Below are 9402 nucleotides of genomic sequence, written 5' to 3' on the forward strand. Positions count from 1 at the left end.
ACCAACTTTTTGGAGATGCAGATTTCATTTTCCAACAGGACTTGGCACCTGCACACAGTGCCAAAGCTACCAGTACCTGGTTGAAGGACCATGGTATCCCTGTTCTTAATTGGCCAGCAAACTCTCCTGACCTTAACCCCATAGAAAATCTATGGGGTATTGTGAAGAAGAAGATGCAATACACCAGACCCAACAATTCAGAAGAGCTAAAAGCCACTATTAGAGCAACCTGGGCTATCATAACACCTGAGCAGTGCCACAGACTGATCGACTCCATGCCACGCCGCATTGCTGCAGTAATACAGGCCAAAGGAGGCCCAACTAAATACTGAGTGCTGTACATGCTCATACTTTTCATGTTCATACTTTTCAGTTGGCCAACATTTCTATAAATCCTTTGTTTTTATTGGTCTTCAGTAATATTCTAATTTTCTGATATGATGAATTTGAGATTTTCATTTGTTGTCATTTGTAATCATCAAAATTAAACAAAATAAACATCTGAAATATATGAGTTTGTATGTAATGTATGAATATAATATACAAGTTTCACTTTTTAAATGGAATTACTGAAATCAATCTACTTTTTCATGATATTCTAATTTTATGACCAGCACCTGTATATATATATATATATATATATATATATATATATATATATATATATAGATATATATAGATATATATAGATATATATGGCTTTAGTGGAGGCTTTTCATATATTTTTTTTATCTTGACCTGCATTTTATTTTTGTTTTTTTACTAATTAAAAATGTACTAATGTTGTCCAAAAGCACTTTATAAATAAAGTTTGATTTGATTCAGGACCACTTATGAAAGTGGCTCATATATGACTCCATGCTTCTTTTAAACAGCCTGATCTGATCACTTGACCCCCCAAAGAAATCAGATCTAGGCTACATCTGCCTGCAATGTGAACCGGGCCTATAGGATGACCTACCTGTTCAGCATGATGGCGGTAGCATCATGCTGTGGGGTAGTTTTGCTGCCTTCTACTGCACTGATCAGCCTAGTGTGATACCAGGATCCTTTGTGTTCTTTGTAACACACATACTGGCATCAGGCCTGATTATTATATCAGAAATCATCAAAGCCCCAAATGCCAACGATGGGTTGATGCAAACATTAGTCAGAAAAATAAAGTCCAATGAGGAGCTTGGCTGCAGTAGGAAAGGAGTTTGTTATTTAAATGCTACCTAAGAGTCAACATATGGCTTTCTTTGCCTTTCTTCTCTTGTTCCTACGTCTGACTGAGCTGCCGGACGTTTCGGTCTCCCCCGGGTGGCTCTGGTCCTCCGTTTTCTCCTGCTCCAACATGGCAGTCATTTTCAGCGTGAGCTCCAGCTCCTGGAGGGCTCCATCCATGGGCTCCTGTTGGAGGCCCTGATCAAACTGACCACCATAATCCTCCTCTTCCTCCACCTCCTCTGGCTCTTTGGGTTCTGCTGCAGCTTCATCTGCATCTCCTGCACCCATAAAATCACCGGTAAGGTTTTCCACCACAGCTCCCTCCGTCCCGTCCGTGTCTCCTTTCGGACCGCTCTGACAGCAGCACTGGGTAGCCTCCCAGCACGGATCAGGTTCCTCTGGGTAACCTGGAAAAACACATTGATTGTTTAGGGGAGTTCTGCCTCCTCCAGAAGGTTCAGTGGATAAAACATTCACTCACCTTCCCAGCCTTCCTGGGACTTCTTCTCAGGGAGGATCCCCTCCACCAGCTGGCCCTCCTGCATGACTCGAGTTATCTCTGACAGCTGCTGCAGAAGACTCTCCTCCTGGTCCGCCGTCACTCCCCTCACCCTGTAAGTTACATTTATTTTTTTAGCTGTGTTCCAGGCCAAAGCAGAATCTGTGACTTGTTAGGATGTCTGAAAGTAGAGTCACCTGTCAGGACTGTGGTGGGCGCTGGAAACAATCTTCTCCATCACCAGCTCTGTCTCCCTGAGCTTCTCCTGCAGCTGGGCCAGCTGGAAGTCAGCTGTGGGAGTTAAAGGAGACAGATGGGAAAACAAGGAGCTCATCCTCTGAGATGTTGGTTCTTCAGCTTATTTGGAGAAGTCATAGTAGGCAGATAATCATGAACTAAAGATAAACCCAATCAGGAAATTATGCTTTACTCCTTTGCAGCCAGATGTTGCTCATTGAATGCAACCGATTCCTTCTCTCTGGGTTTAAAGGTCATAAACAAGATTATTTGGGGCAGCCAGAGAATTCATGTAGAGATGGAAGCTACTTAAATTCGCAGTTAGAAGGCTAAATGTTATAGTTAGTTGGATTAAGTCGGGTTCACATCGAGAAAAAGCTTCTTCTCAGCCAAAAGAAAACGGTAGCGGAACTGAAGGTGGGTCACAGGGGCTCCCAAACCTTTCTACACTGTCACCTTCTTTTAGAACGTTTTTTTCTTCTAATTTTTCCTCCTGTTCAGCATAAATATCTTAACAAGCACATTTTTTACTTTGTGCAAAATGTCCAATAAATAACAAATGTTTGGTGATGAAAACAGTACAAAAAAAATCAAATGAAACTAAGGGTGCACTGTTCTCTGGATGAACATCCAATATCCATCTTAACATGCAGATCCTGATTTGGACCAAAAACCATTTTGTTTTGTTACTGACACTTTCGGTTGTTATAAGGTCCCAGGACACCTTTAATATGTAAATTTTTTCAGTCAGATATGATTAAAAAAAAACTTTGAAGAGGACCAGTGAAACAATATATATATATATATAAAAACATAAACTATATAAGATAAACTGTATAGTATACCCTGAAAACATGGAATCTGTATGAACATCTAGTGGGAGTACCTCCGTGGTGTACATAGTAAATGCTTTCTGAACAGAGCTAGTTAGGGACGAGCTAGAACCAGGAAAATAGATTATTTGTGTGAGTAGCTGGCTTAGCAGGGGTAATTGCTTAAACTGCTTAAATGCTCCACACTGAATAACAATTATGATGCTCCTAAAGGCAATGCTTTATGCAAAACTGAACTATCACAGTTCTGTCAGTTTTACAAAGAAACGTTATCATTTATCATCTGTTTACAGCTAACATTGTTTGCCTTGTTGCTATATATATTTTTGTACCATATATGGTGGAAGTTATCATGCTTTAATTAATGTTCAGGTACTGTAACACTTTTTAAAGGAACTGCATAAAATATCAGGGGTTTCTAAAAAGCTAAAATATAACTTTCAACTAGCTGCAACTAGCGATTATTTTACTGATTGATTCATCTGTCAATCATGTTTTTGATGAATTGATTAATAATCAGATTGCAAAAGGTTCCTTAAGGAAGAGTTTTTACTAGTGTTGCAACAATACAGATACCAGGGCCCTGATCCAGAACTAAAATGGTGGTATCAGTATCGGCGAGTACCAACAAATAGGGCACCGATACCATTTTGGGAGCCAAAAGTTATTATTCATTATTTATTCAACTATTGTCACCCATTCCAGGTAGGCAATAAAAACTTCTACTGGATTCACTTTGTATTAGTCTTTTCCCGTCTTCACAAAGGTAGGCAGCAGCTTGACAAAGCCATGATGGAAATTATTTTACATCCAACTAGTATGCAATTCTTCATATATACACACACATCAGTTTCAAACAGATGGTATCGGTATTGGCCGATACGGCACAGCCAGGTATCGGTATCAGAGCCAAAAAATGGCATCGGCGCAACACTACTTTCTACAGAATTTAAAGACGGGGAAGCAAAAACTGGAGGAGTTCTAAATAGAGCATATTTAATGTTTTTATCTTAAATGCTAAATGTTTACACATATTTTTTTTTTTTACAATTTTGGTCTATCAGCTTAAAGCATGTTTTAGAGTATCTATACTCCATTTAACGATCAATCGATAACTAAATTAGTTGATGATTATTTAAATAATCTATTAATCCGATTGTTTCAGCCCTATTTTCAACCAATCTGATTTATTAAAAACAATCAGCATATGCTGCACTCGTAAAAATTTTTATTCAGTAACTGAAGAAAAAACGGATTCTGAATCTAAAAGGGGTGGTTTAATTTATGGAAATAAGGTTTTTGATTAAAATGTGATTCATTAAGACTCATTAAGTAAAGACTGTAATTAAATCAGTCAACATTTTGGATCACCTTCAACCACTGTGTTTTTGGGTAACGTGGATTAGGCGGTAATGGGGTTTGGAAGATGGAAAATGGTTTGCAAACCCAACCCAGAAGCTTTATAACCACTGCTGTAGAAAAAAACATCATCCAAAGTCATATACGTGTTAAAGCTGATGACCTTTTGGTAGTATATTATATATTTGGTTATATGCTGGTTTCATTAATTAGATGTGAGGGTTTCATCAGACTGAATTTATTTTGTAGTTTATATTTTGTAGTTTTTTTAGCTTCTTATTTTTGCCTGTAAAATTACATTATGTTGAACTATTTCAGTTCTGTTACCCAGTAAATCAGCAACCATCTCTCTACTTAAGTAATGCTACTTTTACTTGACTTTACTGTCCTTTGTATTTCAACCACATGTCCTGTGAGCCTTTAAATGGACAGGAAACCCTTAACGGCGTAATGTGAATTTAAGTTTAACCATCCAACCATTGAAGCTGGGCTTAGATGAAGATCTACAGTATTAGTACCCGTGGTTATGGCTGAAAGTGATTCATCGGTTCCTGGAAGCAAGAAGTCAGGCTGTTTCTGAGGGCATGGTGTTCACAGAGCAAACCCACAGAGTTACAACTGGACCTCTAGTTATCACACAAAGATAAAGTGAAAATGAAAAATTAAACCTGAAAATGTGTCATTATGAGGGTGTTTTTGTTTTCCTTTTATCAAATCATACATTCCTCTACAAGCCTTTTTTAATTAAATCTGGATGCAGGAAAGCAGCTTTGACATGAAAACATTTGATTTAAGCTGCAAAGAAGAAACAAAGCTCACTGATCTTCCTTTTCATGTTCTCAGAGCGCCGTGGAGGACACCTCCTAGATGGCTTGCTGTTCTCTTTAGATGTGATCTGAAAAACAAACAAAGAGGTTATCTGATCATTTCCATGGTTACCATCCAATTGTTTTGGTCCAACCACTTCTAAATGACTCTGATGGTTCTGTTAACATCTGTCCTTAGAGCTTTTTATATCCAGCTGACATGTGTTTACCTTGAATAAAATGTAGAGGATGTAGAGTAAGATCCCAAAGCCGTACACCGGGATGATCTGTCCTGCCAGGTTGGATTTCCCTCCAGTTCCGGTTCCTGTTCCTGCTCCTTTAGCCCTGGCTGTGGCCTCAGAGTTATGGGCCCTGGAGAATCCTGACGCCGCTGCCCTCTGGTTGCGACTCTCTGGAGGCATCTGACGGTGCATCATGGGGGGGAAATGTCCTGCAGAGAAACAGCATCCAGGTTGATAGTGAGGCATTAGGGGGGAGTGGCGGTCTAGTGGTTGGGGCATAGAGCTTAGAATCCTAAGGTTCTGAGCGCGAGCATCACTTCCCACAGAGTGACTCTTAACCCCACACTGCTCCCCAGGCACCGCACAATGGCTGTCCACTGCTCCCCGAGGGCATGGGTTGAATTCAGAGGTAAATTTCTCCAATGAGAGATCAATAAAGTTCCATTATTATTATTATCATTATTAACCCCTTGAACCCTACGGACCCACCGGCGGGTCCAGCTGCTACATGACCTTGTAGTTTTACCAAACCCCCAGTTTTGATGTAAAAAACATATTAGGCACAGTTTGGTGACATTTATGGATAAATGTGCCAAAATGGCCTCTCCGCCTAAGAAATTTCTCACTAATACCATTCTAAAATAAATATGATTCATCTGATTGAGTCCACATTTTGTATCTTTTTACACAACATTTAGATTTGAAAGTCTGTACTACTTTTTTGTGCTATAAATAATATTTTGGTAGTGTTTTGCAATGTTTATTTCAAAGAAAATTTTGGCGAGGTTCAAAAATGGCAAAATATTTTGTATTTTGTCCCTAATATTTCAGGCAGGGTCAAAGCTACAATGGTGCTGACACCAGAAAACCATTCTATGACATCTTACCTTTACAGACGTACCAAAAGTTTCTTCTTAAATCTAATAGCTTTGAGGCTATAAGTTATTTACTTTTGTGTGTTTTTGTCAGGCAGATATTTATTTATATCCCCTTAGGGTGTAAGAGGTTAACCTGGGTTTTTAGCCCAAACTGTTTCGGAACCAAAGAAATAGGATTCCTGATTGCTAGATCCTGGCATTGCTTTTTGTTTAACTTCTATTTTGTTAGAATGAAACAAGACAAGGGATCTGATTTCCTGCATTTATGTTCTGAAATATGTAATTGGTTCTTTGAGGATATTTTTAGCAGTTTTGAAAAATGGAGCCTACGCGGAAGTTCAACTGATCCATGGTAGCTAACCACCATCGCAGCTAAAGCTTCATCAGAGCTTCATTCCTCTCGGACTCTTGCTGCATTCCGCTTCACATCTCAACCGGTCAGGCAGAAGACCGCCATGTTGAGCCTGATTCTGCCAGAGGTTTCTTCCCAACGGGGAGTTTTTCCTCTCCACTGTCACTTCATGCTTGCTCATCATGGACAGGTTCTCTCAACGTGTATCGTGTATCAGCTCACGCAGTCCCCTGGATCTCCCCATAAAGCTCAGCATACCGTCACGCCAACAGCAGTCTACAGACTGACAAACTTCATCTGTCTCCACTCCACTACTAGTTTCAGGCCTGGGGGGGAAACAGCCCTATGCTTTGCTCCTGTTCATGCATATCTATCAAAATTAAGCAAAATTATTCTCACAGCCTGGCTTATCGTCTATGTCCATGTAGGCGTCATTTCTGATTATCTCTCAAAGAACATCAATTATGGTTTTTGAGTGAAAGCTTGTTCCATTATACATTTTTTTTCATTGTTCTTTGAAGGTATTTTTATTCCAAAAACAGGAGCAACTCATTTTGGTGTTTGGCATCTTTAAATGAAACCCTTCTTGACCTGTTTGTAAACATGGCCTTGACATTGGTCCTGCACAGACGGTATGCAGGAGGCTTTGTCAGATTCATACAGCAATCGGCTCATTTAACTGCATCAGACAGTTTCTTTCTTTACACTGTTTTCATAGTAATGGAGCTAAGGTGAAGCTTTTTTGGGATTTCCTTTTGCATTTGCAACAGTTCCAGTTTCCTGATCAAACCTCATTCTCAAGTTCATCTTTTATTATCCACTTCTTAATCAGAGCTTATATAAACCATTTTATTTTGAATGGAAAGTTGTAGTTGTAGTAGGAAAGTAGTTGTCTTGGTTATTTAGATAGTTTCTAGTATCACTGTTATGTAAAAAAAAAAAAATAAAAATAAAAAAAAATAAGTAAATAGTAAAGATAAAGGTTTTTGTATTTTTCTTCATATATGGTTAAAAAAGACAAAATCTGACCGTTTTTTCCATGTATGGAAATCTCTTAGTACAATTTTTACAACAATTATCATAGTTACTGTTTAAATCTAGTTCATGAAAAAGAAAACTTTCTACAACTTTAAAAGCAATATCTCGCCAAAACTCTGAAAACTTGTTTTTTCTTATTAGGCTATTATTATTATATTATTATTGTTATTATTATTATTATTATTATTATTATTATTATTATTATTATTATTATTATTATTATTATTATTATTATTATTATTATTATTATTATTATTATTATTATTATTTACTTCATAAAAACGTACAGAGTTGTTATTGAAACGCTCATTTGTAGTTAGGGAAAATTGATCTGTGTTTTGGCGCCACCTGTAGGGAGGAAAGTGCAGTTACAAGAACATTGATGCCCAGTATTAAAATAAGAGACAATCAAACGTGTGACTGAAGGTAATTGTGTTCAGAGTCCTATTCTCTGAATTAATCAAAACCGAATAAAAAGGCTGAAAAATGTGGACGCACCGTCTGGCCGCTCGGCAGCATCCTTCCTGCCCCTGGATAACAGCATCTTTGGAAGCAGCAGCGCCACGCACAGCACGAGGCACGTCGCGAGGGTCACCTTTTGAAACGTTGACATAGACATGCTGACTGTGATGCTAATGTAAAAAATGAGGTTACAGCTAGAATAACGGAGAAGACATGATGAAACGGTCGGACCTCCTCGTTGATCGCAGGAGCGGAAGTGCGAATCAATGGTAATGACAATGTTAGACCACCAGGGGTCGCCAAAGATCCGCATTTAAAATAACGAGTGACAGCAGGAAGAGTTATAGGTGAAAAAATATATATTTTAACAAATACCGCAACACACAGATATACCCAACCAGATCGGCTACAAATGTTCTATTCTTTGTGTGACATTTTGATTTTTTCATTTTCATACATTCACACAGCTAAACAAATTAAATAATAATAATAATAATAACAATAATAATAAAACCCTTTGCACCAAAATAGCTTTAAAGGTCTAGGCCTCATCGCTACATCTGGTCTAAATTAAAACTATAACTTATGACAAGTGTGACTGCCTTTGCAATAAAGTTGAAAACACCACATTTGTGGAGTTTCTTTTAAGCAACAAAAGGAAATGGAGAAAACTGCCAACTGCCAAGAATGATTTGCAAAAAGACAGATGATAACTAACCAGCTAGCCCCAACATGACTCCACATAGAACATGGTCTGTTTTTCAATTACAGTTTGGGGAGTGAGGAGGGCTGCAGCAAATGAAGCTCTTGATTAAGCTCTGCATAGGTCACACAGTTGTTTTTTTTTATTTTGGCTGAGGTAATATTAACATTTTAGGGTGATCCTAAAAGAGTCCCAATTTCAAACAGAATGTGTTGATGGAATACAGTAAGCTCTTTGGACACTGAAGGTTTAGAATTTTAAAATAAACGGTTGAAAAAAATGGAAAATACAAAACTTCGTTGATGCATATTTTTTGGCTCAAGCATTGAAAACCACCGTTATCTTTGTCACAACTTGTTTCCGCCTCTGTGCCTCATGTTACAAGCCACCATGACTAAAACATATAAGCCTGCTTCCCTGCATCTAAGCTACTATATTATAAGCCTAGGATTATTTATTTGGGAAAACAGTGAAAGTTTGTGGCAAACTGTAAAATAAACATATTTTGCTTTTTTTTTTTTACACCATAACTGAACTGCTGAAACTGAAATAAACTCCAGTCCATTCATTCTGGAAAACTATTAAACAACGATACCTATCAACCTTTTTATTTGACTACTTCTGCAGAATTTTGTTCATGCTTAGAGCAGCTACAAACAACCTTTTTAATGACCGGCTATTTCCTTGCATGTTGCTCGTATTGATTTCATTAATAAAAAGCAGACAAACTGTGATTTCATTCCAGTTTAATAAGTCAAGAAAAAAAAAACATCAGGGGAAACAA

At 38.0% G+C, this 9402-nt stretch overlaps 1 protein-coding gene across 1 annotated transcript; it reads right to left on the bottom strand.

Moving 5' to 3' along the window:
• Nucleotides 1-676: 676 nt before the first annotated feature.
• On the bottom strand, nucleotides 677-8173 carry ric3b (RIC3 acetylcholine receptor chaperone b). Its single transcript, XM_038305747.1, has 6 exons — nucleotides 7952-8173; nucleotides 5174-5394; nucleotides 4957-5032; nucleotides 1906-1999; nucleotides 1691-1821; nucleotides 677-1616 (listed from the first exon to the last, which is right to left on the bottom strand). Exons 1-6 carry the CDS (start codon nucleotides 8070-8072, stop codon nucleotides 1225-1227), a joined length of 1035 nt encoding a protein of 344 aa, XP_038161675.1. The 5' UTR covers nucleotides 8073-8173; the 3' UTR covers nucleotides 677-1224.
• Nucleotides 8174-9402: the final 1229 nt, after the last annotated feature.

This window comes from Cyprinodon tularosa, unplaced genomic scaffold (assembly GCF_016077235.1).
Source record: "Cyprinodon tularosa strain WSP-4 unplaced genomic scaffold, ASM1607723v1 ctg563, whole genome shotgun sequence".
Taxonomy (NCBI): domain Eukaryota; kingdom Metazoa; phylum Chordata; class Actinopteri; order Cyprinodontiformes; family Cyprinodontidae; genus Cyprinodon; species Cyprinodon tularosa.

Bases quoted from the DNA above. Each gene is read 5' to 3' on its own strand.
- ric3b (XM_038305747.1), bottom strand. From the start codon at position 8,072: ATGTCTATGTCAACGTTTCAAAAGGTGACCCTCGCGACGTGCCTCGTG. The intron at 5,033-5,173 runs GTAAACACATGT...TTTGTTTTTCAG, and splicing joins TCCTCTACATTTTATTCAAG to ATCACATCTAAAGAGAACAG. The intron at 1,822-1,905 runs GTGACTCTACTT...TGTAACTTACAG, and splicing joins GCCCACCACAGTCCTGACAG to GGTGAGGGGAGTGACGGCGG.